General features: G+C 40.4%; 1 protein-coding gene across 6 annotated transcripts in view; it reads right to left on the minus strand.

The window, feature by feature from the left end:
• Positions 1-20586, minus strand: part of ABL2 (ABL proto-oncogene 2, non-receptor tyrosine kinase) — a 106606-nt gene that overhangs the window by 2340 nt on the left and 83680 nt on the right. For 4 of the 6 annotated variants that reach the window (XM_032862587.1, XM_032862584.1, XM_032862585.1 and 1 more), the window contains exons 2-11: positions 18048-18110; positions 16670-16840; positions 11848-12143; positions 8677-8949; positions 7501-7585; positions 6179-6356; positions 5372-5556; positions 4022-4174; positions 2917-3006; positions 35-208 (exon numbers count right to left, since the gene is read on the minus strand). In XM_032862587.1, coding sequence (XP_032718478.1) covers positions 35-208; positions 2917-3006; positions 4022-4174; positions 5372-5556; positions 6179-6356; positions 7501-7585; positions 8677-8949; positions 11848-12143; positions 16670-16840; positions 18048-18110 — 1668 coding nt within the window. The remainder of the gene's footprint in view (positions 1-34; positions 209-2916; positions 3007-4021; positions 4175-5371; positions 5557-6178; positions 6357-7500; positions 7586-8676; positions 8950-11847; positions 12144-16669; positions 16841-18047; positions 18111-20586) is intronic. The other 2 variants (XM_032862589.1, XM_032862586.1) reach the window with 1 other exon arrangement.

Consider the following 20586-nt stretch of genomic DNA (forward strand, 5'->3'; position numbering starts at 1 on the left):
GACAGTTTCCTTCTCCCCGCCTAGTGACCAGTACCTGGTGCTGAACTAGAAGCAGAATTTTCTGTGGCGTCCTGTGGCCCTTCGATGTTCTCCTTGTTCTCCACCTGTTTCTTCAGCGTCCGCGTCTTGGAAGGAAGCATAGGCAGTCGGGGCAGGTATGGAACAACAGATGAGGAGGAGGCGGCTCTCCCAAGCTCCTCAGCTACCTCTGTGAGGACAAGGATAAAAAGGACTGATAAAAAACCGTTTCATGACACAGAAAAGGTTTTCTTCTCAGGATACACAACGGAGAAAAAACCTGGAGAAAAGAGCACTCAAATATGTAATGGAATCACAAGAGTATGGACTCTTCTAGGCCGGGCTTCTGTGGTCCAACACTGCACACAGCCTCATCCACGACGTGGCCTGTGGCAGGGGCTTTCTGTCATGGTGCATCGATCAAATGTGTGACTCAAACAAAATGAATCTATTTCCTTTTGATGGGTATTTAGGCTGCTTCCAGTTTGGGGCTACTGTAACTAGGCCACTAGGAACACCTGGCTACGTGTCTTTTGCTTCAGAATCATACGTGTAGGTCTGCTGGGTACACCCCTGGGAGCAGGACTGGTGGGTTACAGGGCGCACAACACTCAGCTTCGCTGGATCCTGCCAAACTGTCTCCCAAGACGGCTGTACCAATCTATACTCCCACCTGCATTGTATAAAAGCTCTGGTTACTCTGTATGCTTGCTAGAGTTTGGTATTATCTGTTTTTTTTGGGCTCGATTTTAATTTTAGCCATTCTGGTATTGGTATATGGTGGCATCTCACCGTTCTATTTTGGACTTCTCTGATGAGGAGTAATGTTAAGTAAGCACGGTTTCACGGGCTTTCAAATCATTTGGCTAGCCTTGTTTACTGAGTGCTCGCTCAGAGGCTGAACAAAGGCTACAGATTTCTGGAGTTATTTTCATTTTTAGGTTGCACCTTACCCAAAGAAGGAGGGTAGATAGATTTCATTTCATGCAAATGAACCAAATGAGGCTCGTGAAGAAGTGTTCACCCTTTTGAACATGGCTATGTGTTTTGTGGCTCCTACTGGGGCAAAGACATACTTTGGTATTCATTCCGGAACAAAAATGAACCAAGTGAGAGCAATTAAATTTTTGGGTAACTATTTCAAAAATCGGCTCCCTCACAAGAATGGGTACATGGCACATAACCCAAGCCATGCCAGCGAGACTCTTTTCCTACACTGCTATATACAGCAGCTGGCAGAGAGACATAAACTATGAGGATATGACCTCAAGGATGCTAGCAACTGTGCCCCATGCCTCTTGGAAGATTCCGAGGATGACATCAAAGCAGAGACAAAAGTAAAGTGATACTGGGTGGGAGAGGCTGTGGAAGGAGGAAGTCCCAAAGCTACTTGAGTCTGTGGCTTCTACTGACTTTGAACCAAACCAAGGTTTGGTTATGAGCAAATAAATCCTCCTTTTATTGCTTTAGAAAGGTTGAGTTAGGTTTTTTCCACTCACAACCAACAAGTAAGTACATCCTTTTAAGGTAGGAACTGTGTCTTATCTCTGTGTCTTCAGTAATGTGCTTCCCACAGATTAAATGCTTAATAAAATGTGGGTTAAATAATCATAAATTTCTTGTTTAGCAATTTTGAATTGCAGTTACCTTTGAAAACGGTTTGAAAATGGTTGAATTTTTTAAAAGGATAGAACATTTTCAAGAGAAACAGAAATAACTAAGGAGTCAACAGAAGTTAAAAGTTGACACAGAAGCATCAAAGAAATGGAGCCTGTGATTTCTACCACTTGAATGCCACACGAAGTAAAGCACAAAGAGTAAAGAAGAGGGTCGTGAGGGGCAGCTGCTCAATCTGGCCCAAAGGCTGATGTGCACAAGTTTCAGCTAGCAAAGAACTAGGAAGAAAATACTTTTCATTCAACTTCAGGGTTATACTTTCCCCTTTCTTCTTATCTGAAATGATAAATAGCTAAAGGAAGACAACAAAATTCAACTTGCCTGATTTCCTCTTCTTATATTTTAAAACCTGAACTTAAGTCATAAGTTCTTATGCTCAATTAGGAAGGAAAGAAAAACTGGAAAAATATGTGCAAAATTCTGGAGCTATACTAGAGAATCCAATCAGCACACATAACTAAGAATTCTGTTTTTAGCTCTCTAGGAATAGGCTGTCTCTGTAACAAGTGTACTGTCTGACTTCAGCACATAATTGTTAGAGGCACTGTGATACTGACGTTGTTAGCTGCCTGTATGTGTCCATATATTCGTTTTTCGGATATGAAAAAGGGTTCTCACTGTTCATAGCTTAACATGCTCATTTTGAAACTATTTTCCATGTCAATATATCTAAGAATATCATTTTAAATATTCAATTATATGAATGTATCAATCAGCCCACTGGATTTTTAAATTGTTCATTTTTCAATATTAAAAACTACATGCTGATGCAACATCCTTGTAGCTAAATCTTTATTCATACCCTTAATTATTTCCTTAAGATCTATTTCCAGAAATGAAATTTCTGGATATTGCTTTTATGATTTGATTCTGTCTTTGTAGGTATGGTTCAGGGAGGCAGAATATTCCTCCTACTCATTTTTAATTCCCTTCCATATATGGTTAAGTGTTGGTGGTTTAAGAACTACCCAACTTCTTCTCTATGATGAGATTGAATTTCTAATTAAAATACAATTTCAATGTTAGAAATGAGCTTGAGACATAGAGACACATTTAAAAATAGCAAAACAGAGGGCAAAATAAGAATAACGGAGGCCAAGAATTAATTCAGTCCTTTGAAATGGAGTCCCAAACTAGAGGAGTCTATCATTTTTGCAATGTTATTATGACCCCTACCACCACCCAGACCTGGCCACCACCAATAACCTGCCAGAGTCCTACCTTCGGAAATGCTGGAGTCATGGAACATGGTTTCAAAAGCCTGATGTGTTTCAGCAAAAGACGGCCGGTCAGCAGGGCTCCACTTCCAGCCTGTGGAACAAAAGAAGGACGTGCTGAAAGCTCCTTGCAGAAATTAAATACCCGGGGGCACACCTGGGAGGGAGGCTACTAAGGCGGAGGTACAGCAGGTTCACAGTGAGCGAGGGAGCTGCTTCTCAGTTCCAGACTCAGGTGTAATAAACCCACTTCCCAGGGCTGGTCCTTCTCAGTAGCCCCAGCTTCTGTTCTTTCTACTACAGGGATAAAGAGGGGTAGAGAGATGGTTTACGAAATGGAAAGTTGTTTTCTACTGGGAAAATGAAGGAAGTGATGAGACCTGTCTTCAAACTCATTCTAACCTTACAATCAACTGTCCATGTTCAGAAATATAACAGGATATCAGAAAGGAGGAACTTAAGAGTTCACTTTGACAAAAACAGGACAGTAAGGAAAATAACAAGACATATGCTTAAACACAATGCAATTTAATTCCCTACTCACCTTCCAGCTTTCTCATCTGTAAGAAGTCAGATGCTTGTGTTTATTCATGAGAGGCTACTTTCAAGTATTTTCTAGTCTTTAGCAATAATTTTTATCTGCTTGAAAGCAGACTTCCCCTACCCAAACTCTAAACCCGATTTCTTATTATCTTTATTATACAAGTGGGTTGGGGAAATTTATATATGGGCCATGGACGACTGTGTCAGGATTCCAATTAAACTTGATGGTTTATCATATATGCCAACTGGCTGATCAATGACCAACCTTTTTTTTTTTTTAAAGAGTTTATTTATTTATTTGAAAGAGAAAGCATGAGTGAAAGTGGTGGGGAAGGGCAGAGGCAGAGGGAGAAGCACAGAGGCTTGATCCCAGGACCCTGAGATCATGACCTGAGCTAAAGGCAGAAGCTTAACTGACTAAGCCACTCAGTGCCCCACCAATCCTTTATATGTCAGGAGGTTGGAGTCAATCTAATACTTTGAGGAAAACGGTTTCTCTATTTCTTTAATCATTCTGAATCACTGACTTAAGTCTTCAAAATTAAAATACAAAAGAAAACACTCACATGCTCTCATAAGTTCATAAACCTTAGGGGGGCATCCTTCAGGTTGTTCCATTCGATATCCTTTCTCCAGTAGATCATACACCTGAGACAGGTCAATGCCTGGATACGGTGACATTCCATATGTAGCAATTTCCCACAACAGTACCCCAAAAGCTGCAAAAGGGATGTAAAAAAAGCTGAATGTTTCTTCTGATTTATCTATTTTATACTATTAGGTGACTTCTCTTCCAAGTTTTGGATTAACATCCACACTGTTACAACATTAGTAAACTGTTCTAATTCTTATAGCATTCTAATTTTTACAGCTGAACTTGTCCTAAGATATCTGTCGCAAAATGATTCAGATATACCTCAAGACCGTTTTGTATTAATTTCCCAATTTTTTTTTTTTAAGATTTTTTATTTGAGAGAAAGAGCACGCATGAGCACACAGTACAGGAGCAGGGAGGGAGGGACAGGAGAAGGAGAGAGAATCCCAAGCAGACTCCCCACTGAATGCGAGCAGGGCTTGATCCCACATCGCCGACACACCAAAATCACAAACCAAGCCAAAACCAAGAGTCTGACGCTCAACTGAGTTACCCAGGTGCCCCATTAATTTCCCAATTTTTAGATTTAACCATAGTGAGGGAGAGTGAATTATGACCATAAAAAGTCTGGGACAGAACCGAACTACTCTTAGTACAAGCGATGATCTATTTAATGAGTTCCAGTTTTTAGATCAGCTAATATTGAAGGAGTAAAATAGAAAATGGACTCTTTTAAAGTCAGAGGGGAAAAAAAAATCACCCTGGCAAAGAAAATTTGCTTGATTTTGTCACATATTATTTCTGAGTTTGAGATTTCTGTGAAAAGTGACTCGGCATCTTACAACTATTTCTGTTGGCCTATAACCCAAATTTCTAGACTTGTTCAGTCTAAGAGCCTCTGCTAAATCAGACTGCTTTCCAGCGTAACAGAAACAACATGAGTTAGTTACAAGGACAAACCCTAGGTGCAATTCCATCATGCCTTCCTTGAAGAGAAGAGGCTATTCTGCGTCACAGTACTTCGAAAATGAGCAATAAATTTAATACGGAAAACAGGGTCTTTACAGAGAGAAGATCAGTAAAAGTCCAATGCAATCCAAGATCTAGACTGTGAGCTCTTTGAAAGTGAGGACTCCCCCCCCCCACTTTCCTCTTTACACTTCTATTATCTGGCAGATAATAGGTATTTAATAAATCCTTGCTGAATGAAAGATGGGGGCCAAGACAGAGTTTACTGATTACATAAATGAGAAGCTCTAAAGAATTAAGAACATTAAAAACCTAAAATGACAGACATAGAAGAAGTCCCTTCCAACCTTACCCCAGACATCAGATTTAATTGAGAAGGTATTGTAGGCAAGACTCTCTGGTGCTGTCCATTTAATAGGAAATTTGGCTCCAGCATGCGCAGTATAGGTGTCTCCCGTCATCAATCTACTTAAGCCAAAGTCGGCCACTTTCACCACATGGTTTTCTCCTACAAGGCAGTTACGGGCTGCGAGATCTCTGTGGAAAAGAGAACCCTAATGTGATTCCATTCAGATGTTGAGAAAAACGGCCATGAGCAGTTTCTTCTTGATCCTTTGTGCTGTAAGCAGAGTTGGTTAAGTCCATGCTGACAGATACAGTAGCACCTGATGATAGCTGCTAACACAGGAGAAAGCCACTAATTATATATCACTTGTAGAGTCATCACCAAGAGGCAGCAGTCATCTGATACTAGAATAAAGCCCACTTCAGAACATGGGTTCCTATTTACCAGTACGCTGGGAGAGGTTTCAGAGGTGAGCAAAAGATGCTTTTCTACAAGGCTTTAAGTTCTTTACTAAGACAGAAAGCTATTTTTAAAATTAAGCCATTAGGTAGAGCACAAGGCTCTTGGAAATGGTCCTGGGCAAAATAAAGAGCATTCTGTTTTAAGAATTAGCAAAGGCCCATTAATACTTTAACCAAAATACTGTAGGTTTATAAACTGGAAATGACATTATAGTGGGTGGGTCCTATAAAAGAGAAAACTGTTTTTCTGCATCATCGGGAAATTTCCAGTAAGGTTCTCACATTCTTTTATTTGCACATCAAGCAAGGTAGCTTCATGGTTAGTCATGGGCCATAATCAGGCTTTACACACCTATGGATGAAATTCTTCTTCTCTAGATACTCCATTGCAGAGGAGATCTGAGTGGCCATGTACAGCAGGACCACCGCAGTCACCTCTTCTCGGCTGCATTCTCGGAGATAATCGAGCAAGTTGCCATATGGCATGTACTCAGTCACGATGTAAAATGGTGGCTCCAAAGTACACACACCTGATAGTTGAAGAACAGAGCTTGTTTTATTAGAATATTTCCAAAAATTCCCAACCACCTCGACAAGATAAACAGACACATTTTAAAGTCTAGCTCAGCAGTAATCTTTTCCCTTCTCGCCACCATACTCTCCTAAAATAACACAGCAAAGTTCACATAAAAGTGGTTGATAAGGGAGTCCTGGCTTTCACTACATCATTCTTTGGAAATCCACATGCATCTGAGTATCTGCCTGCTTGGGGAAAAGCATTAATTTCATAAGGGGTCAAGAAGACCAAAATGTCCTTAGTTCCGTACATGCCCGTGATTCCCATCCTCACCTGCACACTAACAATGTTTATCTTTAAGTAACAGCAATTGTGTGTATGTTGAAGACCAGGTGAGCCCAGCCCGTATCATACTTTGTAAAAAGACTGTTTCCACAGTCAAAGATTTCACTGATACATGGCAGACTCCTTGTAAAGAATCAAAAAGAAACTACTTCCTTTGGGACAGCATGGCTCAAGGTGAACAAAGAAAACTGGTCCTTCTTTAAGAAGGGCCAAGAGTTCAATCACTAATTTCTTCGTGACCTGAATGGGTTAGGAGCCGTTCTGCGACAGGACAGCACCTGCTGCTGAGGAAGGTGAACCAATGTGTGTGGCCACAATTTGGAATCTGCTTTTCAACAGTTCTTTGTTTCATGTCTATTTTGTAAAAATATTTTTGACAATGTTTGGTGTGGTATCATTCTGAGTAATCTTGAACCTTGATTCTGAGGCAATTACCATAAGTTGGCCAGTTTTATATATTATAATCAACCCAGGCCACTTTCCTGGGCAATTTTTATTAAAATTTTTAAAAATTAATTTATGTATGTATGTATGTATGTATGTGATCTCTACATTGAACTTGGGGCTCAAACTCATGGCCCCAAGATTAAGAGTAAGATGCTCTACTGAATGAGCAAGCCAGGGACCCCATTTCAGGGCAATTTTTAAACAGAGAGCCTGCTGATTAAATTAAATGTCATTAAAAATGACAACCACTTATTGAAGTAGATTTGTACCTAGAGCTTCCACCATGGTGATACAAAAGCAGCATTTGGAAATAATGGGTTTGGGAGACAAGGACTTGTACCTATGATTCAGGCAATCTTCCTCACCTAATAGTTGGACCAGATTAGGATGCTTGATTTCCTTCATCACTGCAGCTTCCTTCAGGAACTCTTCCACCTCCATGGTATCTTCCTGGAAAGGGGGAAAAATTAAAAAAAAAAACAATTAAAAAAAAAAAAAAACAGGGGACAAACCCCTATTTTAATCATTTGAGTCAACTTACAATCCTAAAACTACAGTTTTAAAAGGAGGTATCTTTTGAATATTCTAGCAGATTACTTACAGAAATTTTATCAGAACCTAATAATAGGCTCCAGAAACATCCAATTAAGAAAAAAGAGTGTCTCTAAATTTATCCAATATTTGAAACTGGAGTGAAAATTATCAGGGCAAGCATAATTCAGCCATCCTATCCCATCACAACTGAGGCCTGGGAGACCTGGATGGATGACTCAGTTCTCTGACAATTTACTTCCCTAGGTACCTCAGCCTTCCAAAGAGGAGACAGAAGAGTTAGCTGTTTACGCATTTGTCTTCCTGACAAATTCCTTAAGGAGCAATACATGTGTGCAAAGCCATGTATACTCTCTCACACTCAAAATATGCTTAATAAATATTTGCTGACTGAAATTGATCACACTCAGGAAGCCGAAGAGCAGCCCTTACCCGTGATTCGCCAGAGCTACACGGCATATGGGAGATCTTCAGAGAATGGAATGAGTGACAACTTTGTAATTGGATACTAGGACGCTTAAAGAAGGCAGTGGCATCAGAAAGAAGATTCCTGTGACTATGAGGAGAAGAAGTGATCTAATCTCAGAGAGATGGGGGAGCATGAGGCAGAGAGTTCAAGGAGACAAGAGAGAACCCACAATTCTTGAGCACTGCATGAACAATGTCGTCCAGCAGGGGTCATTCTCAGGAAACAAAACAGCTTGTTTGGCTTTTATAACTTCATAATCCGCTCCTAACCTCCCACTAAGACCTACATCAACACCCTCCAGAGACCAACCTTCCCCACATGTGGGTTTCACTATGTCGCAGTGAACAATCTGTCCCCGCACTGTCAGCAAGGGCACTGAGGTTACTCATCAATTTGCTGATGTGCTTGGCACCAGTGGGTGGAAAGTGTTCCAAAGTTAAAGAGGGGCGCACTCATATTTCCAAGTGATTCAGCACAAAAGGAAAAAAAAAGGCCTGGAAACTAATTCTCAGCAACCCACCTTCAATGTCTTCACAGCAACCGTAAGGCTGTATTTCTTCCAGACGCCAACATAAACTTCTCCGTACTGACCACCCCCAAGCTTGTGCTTCATGGTAATATCCGTTCGTTCCATTTCCCATTTGTCATGGATGGGGGACACACCATAGACTGTGGGCTTATTACACTTGGGCGCCGGGTAATGTAACGTTGTCACCAGCCCATCAGCCACCGTGGAGTGATGGTGCACGAGCTCTGCCAGGGTGCTAAAGCGGCTCTCCGCAGTGACGTACACCTGGTGAGAAAGGCAGGAGAAAAGCTAGCAACTTGAAAAGAGGTCTGAAAACCTTTTTCAAAGCCCATTATTTCACTGGTCTGAAGATATGAAGATAGGAGGCTCTTTTACGGAGGTAAGTGAAAGAATTAAGCGATGAGGAGAAAGGAAAACACAACTTCAGTTTAATCCTCTTTACACCACTCTTCCCAGGCAGAGTGGGGGGAACGGGATTTCCAAGCTATCTTTCTGGATCATCAAGATCACTGGTCTTCAAGGGGTGCCTGGGTGGCTCAGTGGGTTAAAGCCTCTGCCTTCGGCTCAGGTCATGATCCCAGGGTCCTGGGATGGAGCCCTGCATCAGGCCCTCTGCTTAGCAGGGAGCCTGCTTCCTCCTCTCTCTCTCTCTGCCCACTTGTAATCTCTGTCTGTCAAATAAATAAATAAAATCTAAAAAAAAAAAAAAAATCACTGGACTTCGAATATGTTGAAGCAACAAGACTGTGAAACCCAAATTCATAAGATAAAGGCAGAAATTCTGATTTAAGTAGGAAAGGGGAGACCTGGTCTCTGAAAGGTCATGAAATCTTACACAGAATCTTATACAGAACAAAACTTGAGAACCACTGGCTTTTTTTTTTCTTTTCTTTTTTTTCTTTTTTTTTTTTTTTTTTTTTTGGTAGGAAGAGAGTATTTAAGGATCTTACAATTTTTATTTAATTAGGATGTGCTATCGAGTGGCTAGGCCATTAAAAAAAGAGCCACAATTTTATTTCAGGGTTGTTAGCAAAACAGTAGTTATTTTGTGGCAAGTAATTAAAGTATAAAAGATGAGCAGTCTTTGAACCCTATGTCCTGTGGGAGCTAACCTGTTTATTGTTTTCCGAAAAAGAGACTTGTGTTGTGTACAGATACATATTACATACAGAATTGATTATTTTTATAAGGTGAACTCACCCACATAAACATCTCTCCCACACCAAGAATTATAACACTACCAGCACCCTCCCAGCTAAGCTAATCACTCCTTCAAAGGTAACCACTCTCCTGACTTCTCACAACTTACAATAGCTTTGCCTGCTTCTGAACTTACACAAATGGAATCATACTACATGCACTGTTGTGCTTGCTTTCTCCCATTCCACTTTTCTTTATTGTGAAAGAATTCACATACCAAAATGCCCACCATTTTCAAGTATACAATTCAGTGGCTTTCCCAAAGTTGTCCAACCATCACCACTATGTAACTCCAGAACACTTACATCAGCCTTCATCATGAAGAAATCCCATATCCTCAGCAGCCCTTGCCGCTCCCCTCACACCCATCCCAACAATGACTAACCCCTTTCACTCAACTTTACATAGGTGTGAGACTCACCTACGAGAGAGACTCACACCCATGGGGTCAACTAACTTTTCTGCAGAGAGCCAGAGAGTAAATATTTCAGGCTTGTGGCCATGGTGCCTCTGTCTAACAACTCAAAGCTGCTGTAAGAATGAGAAGGCAGCCATAGACAATACATAAACAAGCGGATGTGGCTGTGTTCTAATAAAAATTTATTTAGCAAAAGCAGGAAACTAGGCGGACCACAGATTTTCCTCAGAATGTATGTACACAGCAGTACCACACTCATTTTTTGTTGCTGTATGAGATTCTATTTTATGAATATACCACAATTTATTAATTCATTCTGTTGTTAGACAATTAAGTGTTTTTAGTTTGGGGCTATTACAAATAATGCAAGTACAAACATCCTGGACATGTCTTCCGTACACACATGCACTCATTTCTGTTGGGTATGTAACCAGAAGCAGAGCTGCTAGGTCTCTCCTACATTATCACTTAATCTGATTCAATGTGGTTTCATCAGGACACAGTGTGTCTGTAGGATGATGCAAAAGAGAAAGAGAATAATTACTTCCTACTTTGTACCAGCTATTATGTTTTAAGGAAATTATTTCATTTAATCCTCATGACAATCCAATAAAGTGGGATGAGAAATTGAGGCTTATAGTAAGGTCACAAAGTTAACAAAGAGAAACAGTGGAGTTACCCGGCAAACCAGGTCTGCTTGCTCTTGGCAAAGTCTGTGTGCTTCCCCCTACTATGCAGATCACATAGAAGGAAAGAACAAATGATTCAATGTAATTTACTGTTCAACAGAATGGACATAAATTTGTGCCTCACAGTTCAGAAAGTAAAACAGCTCCATTCTTACACTACCATTCTACAATGGTTGGTCTTTCTAACAGGTACATTGCTAAATGTCCAACTAATCTATCTATACTACCCATCAATCCCAGTCTCAGAAGCCCAAATTATTACTCTGCGAACTTTCGGGTAGAGATTATTATAAGTTTCAAAGATCCAAGGCTTAATTTGCCAATTCTGGGGCACCTGGGTGGCTCAGTGGGTTAAAGCCTCTGCCTTCGGCTCAGGTCATGATCTCAGGGTCCTGGGATCAAACCCCGCATCGGGCTCTCTGCTCAGCGGGGAGCCTGCTTCCCCCCTCTCTCTCTCTCTGCCTGGCTCTGCCTACTTGTGATCACTGTCAAATAAATAAAATCTTTAAAAAAAATAAAAAGGGTTAATTTGTCAATTCTGTACAACATACTAGATGCACATATGTGTGTGTATGTATCTACCTGTATATGATGATTAGAACCACTAACTTATATAGCAGTTCCCTTCACTCACCTGCAATTCTATCTCATCATTAAACTATTAATACTGTTTTTAATTCCCATTACCATATTCTTTTGAAAAAAGTAAGCTTTTACATGCCAAATAACCCAAATTCACATCAGTGATTATTTCGTTTCATGTCTGACATAAAAACTATATTCTTTAGTCATTCTGAGTATTTTTTTCGAAAAAACAACCAGTCCACACCTAGAGGCAGTGCTGGCCCGTCTTACCTTGCCATCTGTGGTCGTATTGATCCTGTAGTGATATACACGCCCCTCGTACCTGAGCGAGATCGACAGCTGCCCGGGGCTGCTCTCACTTTCTCGCACCAGGAAACTGCCATTGATTAGACTGCTGAGTAGATACTCTGCTGCACTGCGTGACACGGGTCCATGGTACCAGGAATGTTTTTCCAAGCTGTTCACTGGGGTGATGTAGTTGCTTGGCACCCAACCTTGTCCATTCTTGGAGCGAACTTCACTCCACTCACCATTCTGGTTGTAACCAAGGACTCGAAGCTTTTCACCTAGCCATGAAGTCATCAGAGAAGAAGAGAGAAGGTGTTAGGACTTTATCTCAAGCAGGAGCAGTCTACTGTCAAACTCAGTGAAAAATCAATCAGGAACTCCTATGCCATGGTTTTTTTAAAAAATTAATGAGAACAAACTTGGCTGTTCATCATATCCTGAATGACCTCTTTAGCGTGTAGCTTAAACAGAAGCAGCATAGTTAGAAATAACCTGCTCGCATTTACTAATGGCTTTTACACCACCTAAAAAAAATGACTTCATGCAACCCCACGTGTGGTATAGTACAGTGGCATACAACGATAGAAAGGTTATGGACCCATAAATACAGAGGAGAAACTGATGGTTGCCAGAGGGGAGAGGGAGGGGCAATGGGCAAAATAGGTTAAGAGGAGTAGGAGATACAGGCTTAAAGCCCTTTAGAGAATGAATAAATCACCAGGATAAAAGGTACAGCAGCATAGAGAATATAGCTGATGGTATTATAACAGCACTGTGTAATGATAGATGGTAGCTACACTTGTGGTGAGCACAGCATAACGTTTAGAATAAATTACTATGTTGTATACCTGAAAGTAATATAATATTGTGTGTCAACTGTACTTCAGTTAAAAAAAAAAAAAGAAAGAAATGGAAAATGGCACAGCCTCACCCCTCAAAAATAATTCGTTTTTTTCCCTCATATAACAGTCTGTCAAGGAATATATTTTATATATGGTTCAATGTTAGTAACAATCAAGGCTTTGATATGAGAATCATGAAATACAAAGTTACTTCTAAATTTCAGTTGGCACCGAGGCAAAAAACCATTTATGTAAAAAAACAAAAAAATAAATAAGAAAACAAGACAAAATAGAAGCAGACCAAAGGGCTTTGAGCAATGCTTTCAGAACAAAAACTGCTGGGGGAGCTGGGCAGGTAGAACTCCCAAAGCACATTCCAGGACTCAAGTTTTAACAGTTATAGTTTCCCAACTTCCCTCCCATTTCCCAAGAATATGAGTCAGTCCTATTCATTCCTCTAAAATTAGTGTGTGGGAAGGGAAGCTGACACTGAAGCTGGAACCTAAGACAAGTTACTCAGAATGCCTTTGCTTTGCTATCGACGTCAATACCCTTGATTTCTGTTAAAGCTGTGAACTTTAAACTCACTAATATACATTTTGCCCCTAAACGTGCAACTCAGACAAAACAGGAAAGGTGATAGGTATCATTAGTAATAACTAATAACCTAAACCTTTTTTGCGGGGGCCGGGGGGGAACTGTGGAAAAGGCCTTGGGCCCCTATCTCTGAGAGATGCACACCTTCCTACAGAGTTCACACCTACTTCTCAGTGTCGGCAGAAGAAAACCAAACCAATTAAAATCATATGGCCCACTAGCTGTCAGACATAGGCCACTTAGGAAAAGCTCAGAATCATTATTCTGGCAGTCATCAAATTTTCCCAGCAACCCACAGAAATGTTTTCCATAGGATAACTTTATCACTCCCTCACCATTGACACCTGGATGTGAGACATTTAATGACAAAAACCTAGGAGTATGTACAGATACAATATACGTATGTACAGAGGGACAGACAGGACTGTGTGTCCTGTGGCTGTGGAAATGCACCAGTACGCAGAGAAATACTCCCCAGCTGTATCTGCAGGAAAACAAAAAACTCAATGCTACTAGAAAAGCTAAATAAAACTTGTTCCTATGTAGCTTTCCTGTTGTACCACAAAAACCAGAAAACGTAAACATCAAGTATATCGTTGTTTCTGGTAACAGCAAGTCATCATAAGTAGGATACAGTAAAAAATCCTAGGTTTTTGTTTTCCTCTCTTTTGGAAGTTAGGAGAATTTCCTACTCTGGAAGTTGTGAGTACCATGGAAATTGATGAGTCTGACTAATGGGGATGTACACATCGGTTTTACTGACAGGAATGTTGGGAGAACTCTTATTTTTTAATTCAAGCAAAAAACAATCTTCAAAGAAGGAAGTAAAGTAAGAATCGTTATTTTTCAAATGTATTTTCTTGTCCTTTAAAATAGTAAGATAGCTTTAGCATGACATCACTTTATATCAGTATGAACCTGATAGAAAAATCTGACATTTCAGGGTTTTGTTTTTTTTTTTTTTTAAGATTTTATTTGACAGAGAGAGAAATCACAAGTAGGCAGAGGCAGGCAGAGAGAGAGGAAGGGAAGCAGGCTCCCTGCTGAGCAGAGAGCCCAACGCAGGGCTCGATCCCAGGACCCCAGGATCATGACCTGAGCTGAAGGCAGAGGCTTAACCGACTGAGCCACCCAGGAGCCCCCATTTCAGGGGTTTTAAGACAAATCACTGTTCGCCATGAGAGAACAAGAATCCCAGCCCTTGAGCTGCACCAGCTGCCATAACTGGTAACTGAGGCAGCAACAGACAGTCTTGACTGATATTTCCTTGGTGACAGAGCTATCTTGGAAAACAGTGACATGAAAAGTGTATCTAGGAAAGAATGTTCTGAGTCACTTGCTTCACAAACTTCTCCCCTGAAGTATCAATAAAGGTAAAAGAGTGTGTTGTAGCCCAAAGAGACTACTGCACAGTATAAAATTCTTTGAAATCCTTTGTTTTATCCTAAAACTTGGTGTAAAATTTTCCCGATACATAAACCTCACACACATACAACATACATACAGCCTCACCTATCTCTATAAATAACATACAAATACTATCACCATCCCATCCCCCAAAACTACCCAAAGCCTTCAAGTAACTTGCAACTAGGAGATCACACGTTTACTTTTTCTTCGCCTCTGACACCTCCTGGCACAAGTATGTATGTATGTGCCTCCCACCTGCTCTGGAACACATCTATACCCCAGTTTGAGTTGTAGGTTTCTGCTCTGGATTTAGAAATAGATGCACATAAAAATTCTATAAAAGGTAACAATCCCTGAATGGAGGCCTATCTTAATCTGGTATATTCACTCCCATTTATTACCTCATTCTGAACCTTATAAATAAAAGGCATATGTCTGACAAATTATCACCTAAAGCACAATTTCATTTAAGTTAAAAATTATCCTGAGGGGCGCCTGGGTGGTTCAGTCCTTAAGTGTCTGCCTTTGGTTCAGGTCATGATCCCAGAGTCCTGGAATCAAGTTCCATATTGCGCTTCTTGCTCAGCAGGGAACCTGCTTCTCCCTCTGCCTGCCACTCCCCCTGCTTGTGCTCTCCTCTCTCTCTGCCAAATAAATAAATAAAATCTTTAATTAAAAAAAATTATCCTTGGGATGCCTGGGTGGCTCAGCTGGCTAAGCATCTGCCTTTGTTCGGCTCGGGTCATGATACCAAAGTCTTGGGATCAAGTCCTGCATTGGGGGCGGGGGGTGGGGGGAGGTCCTTGCTCAGCAGGGAGCCTGCTTCTCCCTCTGCCTATCGCTCCTCCTGCTTGTGATCTCTCTTTCTCTCTCTCACTGACAAATAAATAAATAAAATCTTTAAAAAAAATTATCCTGAAATAGGTTTTTTCCAGTAGGAGGCTTTCAAAGGTTCAAAAGAACAAGCTTAGTCAGATTAGCATTCCAATCCAAGGACACAATGAGAATGGTCCATGCCTCTTTCTTTCATTCTTTTTTTTTCCCTTAAGTAATTTCTACACCCAATGAGGAGTTCAAACTCATGACCCCAAGATCAAGAGTCACACACTCTACCAACTGAGTCAGCCAGATGCTCTTTCTCATAAAAGTTCCACAATCTCTGTCATTGTTCAGAAACACTAATAATGAATGATTTTACTTGGTCATATTCTTAATCCTCCCTTTTATAAGAATTTTCTACCGAAATAAACTACTGCTCTCTTGAGAGTATTACAACAACAGAAACCTTTCCTATGACCCCTTTCAGTAAGGCACTTAAACAGAGATGAGAGATGGTCTCCACCAGTGCTACTTGAAGCAGGTCCACAATGTGACATGATACTCGCACTGGCATATGGAATCACTAGACTACTTTCTTCTTGTTGAAAGTCCTGCTCCCCCCCAAAAAAAGAAAATGTCAGCTAAACAAAATAATAAGTAGTATATCTAGTGATGCAGTTGGTTTACATATTGGGAACAAGTTCTAAATCTTAACAATGAGGACTGGCACTGTTCTCAGACAGGCAGTCAGCCCAGGGACAGCACTCCCAGTAGCAGCTGGCCCTGGAAGAATGACTCGTGTTAGTCATGGCTCCATTAGAAGGGATGTACAGTGAACCTTACCGCCATATAAGATGAATGCTGGCCTATTACAGAGAGTACTGAATCCTGAGAGTGGGAAAAGTGTAGGTATAGACCGTGTGGTGCTTTTTCTAAAGTTCTTTATCTCCTCTTACCCTTAATAGGCCCAATAAAGGAGACACACTGACATTATCCCTTACACAGGTTTTTTAAAAAACAAAACCAAACCAAGAAAATGAACCCTAAAGTATTGGGGCCTATTTGGTCAGAGGCAGAATCTAGAACAGACCCCTTTATTTCTTAACCACTAATGAAAACTGGAAAGTGAAGCTCACCTTTAGTGATGCTGAGTGTGTTATCACCACTGGCTACAAAATCGTAAAGTGCAACAAAGAGATTAGGGTCACTCTCAGTGGCTCCAAGTAAGTTCTCCTTGGAGCTCCACCGGATGGCTTCATTCAGTGCCTGGGGTTCAACATCACAACCATAGGGGCGGTGCAAGGCTTCTGAAAGACATAAACAGAGAAAGGAATTCACAGTAAGTTCAATGGTTAAATTAAGTTCATTTAATTCAGTACATACATAGTATTTTAGCTGCTGGCATGTGTATACCGATGGCTCCAGGGTGGAAAAGAACTGTATAATATGGAGCCATGAAGAATGAGCAAATGGCACGGTCTCCTAAACATGAGAGAAGTCTACTTGTTGAAAATGCAACAAGACAGAGAAGCGATCACAAATGAGCATTCAGCTGTGATTCATATGCACTCAAACCAAAATCAGAAATAAATAGAAAAAGCAGGGTTTCTCAAAATGGGGGAAAAAACCCCACACTCAAAAACATGGCAATTCGTTTTATAAAACATATAGGCTACTTTGTGGTGGTGGTGGTTTTAAATTCTGTTTTAAAAGTCCTCCCAAACTACCCTTCTTCACTGACTCTCTCCACACAAAACAAATTGTGGAAAAGGTAACAGAAACTTTAAGAAATATGTACATATTGCATAAATCCGGATCCTCTGTCTACATAAAGAAAAATTATAGAAACAGTGCTTCCAGACAAAACCAAAAATACTAAAATTATCTGTTAAACAACAGAAAAATGTTTTGGCTTAATACAAATATTCTTGGCACTACAAAATACCTTTGCATTACTATGCACGGTCTATAATGTAACAGCTTCCAACTGTTGTTTTAAGAAGTTTTTACCTTATTTTCTTTTCCTAGGTGGTACATTTTTAAAAATATTTTGAGAACTTAATTGATGGCTCTAGAAAATATCACCAGCAATAGCCATTTGAGTATCTACAATGTGTAATGGTTGAAGCCTTCTAAGACCTAGTTTTTTTTACCTCGAGGCTTTATGGGTTCCTAAATGTAGTCACACTACACAAATAGGCGATCCCTATAAAGATCACCTGTTTTTTGCAGTTCAGGTCATTTACACAAAAAATACACCATGCCTTCAGCAGTGATCTTCTCGATCACAGGAACTGTTCAGAGCGGCTCTCTGCCACTCTCCAATTACCTACTGTGATGTAACACTTTACTATCATCTCTCTCTCTCCTCCCTGCACTCATTTTTAATTTAAAATTGACTTTACTATATCTGAAGAAGAAAAACCTTGAATCTGTGGTTTCATTTTTCAAACCCACACCCTCCTCTCCATCTCTACTGCCAACACCGCAGATCAGACCCCCACCATCTCTCACCTGGACTACTGCCTCCAGTCTTGTCTCCCTCAAAGCCATCCTCCACACAGCTGGCAAAGTGATCTATTTAAAACAAAAATTTGACCAGGTCACTCTTCTTAAAATTCTTGAATAGTTCACCATCAAGCTAAAATCTCTTTAATTGCCTTCAAGGTCTTTTATGATCAGGTCTCTACCTACTTCTCCAGGTTACCTTCCCCCCTCCAAACTTCAAATTCTAAACTTTAACACACACCATGATGCTTCCTGCTTTTTTGTGCCTTTGCTCACGTAGTCCTGGCTACATGGAATGGGATCTCAACCCACCCTTCTTTTGACTGGCTCACGTCTCCTCATTTTGTAACACTCAGTGAGATGTATTTTAATCTTAAAACAGAATTAACTTGTTTTAAAAATGGCTTCATAACAGTCTACAGACATTCCTGCGGTAGGATGGATCGTAATTTTCCTAATAGTTTTAGAGTTCACTTCATCACATTCCTTCCTCCTCTTAAACGGAATGTATCTTTACAGTTTCAGAGCTAATTAAATTTTGTTTCACATTAAGAATATGATGACTGGGGCGCCTGGGTGGCTCAGTCGTTAAGCGCCTGCATTTGGCTCAGGTCATGATCCCAGGGTACTGGGATCAAACCCTACATCAGGCTCCCTGCTCAGTGGAAAGCCTGCTTCTTCTCCCTCTCCCACTCCCCGAGCTTGTGTTCCCTCTCTTCGCCAAATAAATAAAATCTTAAAAAAAAAAAAAAGATTATTATAACAAATCTGAAGGTATGCCCAGATGCCCTGAAAAGTTAATGTGAATCAGATGCTCCTTGTTTAAATGCAGTTACAAGGAATGGAAATGGAAACAGCTGTATTATGTATTAAGATAACCAGTTAGGATTACCAAACAAAACACCATATTCTATGAAACATCCTCCAAATAAGTCACATGTACTGTTTTTCCTTATGCTTGAGAAAACATCCACTCTAGCAGAATTTCCATGAGACTACAAAATGCCAATCTTTTATTAAAATGAAAAAAAAAGACTGCCAAAAATTATAGAGAATACTTGTAATATATATTAGATTCTATACTAAGTATCACATGATCCTCATTAATAAATGTTTCTTGTCAATGATGGTGTTTAACATTATAATGTTTTGTGATTATTACCCTGTTTAATGATTATCAAATAGTTCAAGAACATTTTCTTCTTTTGCAACAGAAGTCCCCCTTGTTTGAGGTTATACAAGAACAAAAATCAAGGGTAATAAGAACTTTTGTACTATCACTGACAAAGTTAGAAACAATAATTAAGCAGATATTGAAGCCAACTCTTAAATCCTAGCAGACCAAAACCAGGAACGCCATACAATTATACCTTACTTTGTGAAACCCAATATATGAACACTTAAGGTTTACAAATCTAATAATTTTAGAGAACATCTACTATACGTCATCATTCTGAATTTCTGAATATAAAAATTATAAATCACTAATAACACTATTTGGACTTAGAAAAAAACACTCTATTCTGTCCCCAAATCTGATTCTCTCCCACAATTCCCCATATCTCACTTAACGGCAATTTCCTCTTCTCAGCTGCTCAGGCCAAAAACCTTGAAGTTTAAATACAAACTTCTCGCTATAAGGGATGCCTGGGTGGCCAGTTGATTAAGCATCTGCCTTTGGCTGGGGTCATGGTCCCAAGGTCCTGGGATCGAGTCCCACACTGGGCTCCTTGCTCACAGGGAGCCGGTTTCTCCCTCTGTCTGCCCCTCTCTCTCTCTGACAAATATAATCTTTAAAAAAAAAAAAAAAAAAAAAAAAAAACTAATGGGGGCACCTGGGTGGCTCAGTGGGTTAAGCCTCTGCCTTTGGCTCATATCATGATCTCAGGGTCCTGGGATCGAGCCCCGCATCGGGCTCTCTGCTCAGCAGGGAGCCTGCTTCCCCCCCATCTCTCTGCCTGCCTTTCTGCCTACTTGTGATCTGTCAAATAAATAAAACTTAAAAATTTTAAAAACCTAATGATATATGTTGGCTAATTGAACATAATAAAAGAATTTCTTAAGAAAAATAAATATACAATTTATTTTTAAAAAGCTAGCTATTTATATGTTGGCTAATTGAACATAATAAAAGAATTTCTTTTTTTTTTTTTTTAAAGATTTTATTGATTTCTTTGACAGAGACAGATCACAAGTAGGCAGAGAGGAAAGCAGAGAGAGGAGGAAGCAGGCTCCCTGCTGAGCAGAGAGCCTGATGTGGGACTCAATCCCAGGACCCTGAGATCATGACCTGAGCTGAAGGCAGAGGCTTTAACCCACTGAGCCACCCAGGCGCCCAATAAAAGAATTTCTTAAGAAAAATAAATATAGGGTGCCTGGGTGGCTCAGTGGGTTAAAGCCTCTGCTTTCGGCTCAGGTCATGATCCCAGGGTCCTGGGATCCAGGCCCGCATCGGGCTCTCTGCTCAGCAGGGAGCCTGTTTCCCTTGCTCTCTCTCCCTCTGCCTGCCTCTCTGCCTACTTGTGATCTCTGTCAAATAAATAAA

Source organism: Lontra canadensis, unplaced genomic scaffold (genome assembly GCF_010015895.1).
Source record: "Lontra canadensis isolate GAN:19392208 unplaced genomic scaffold, GSC_riverotter_1.0 scaffold24, whole genome shotgun sequence".
NCBI lineage: Eukaryota > Metazoa > Chordata > Mammalia > Carnivora > Mustelidae > Lontra > Lontra canadensis.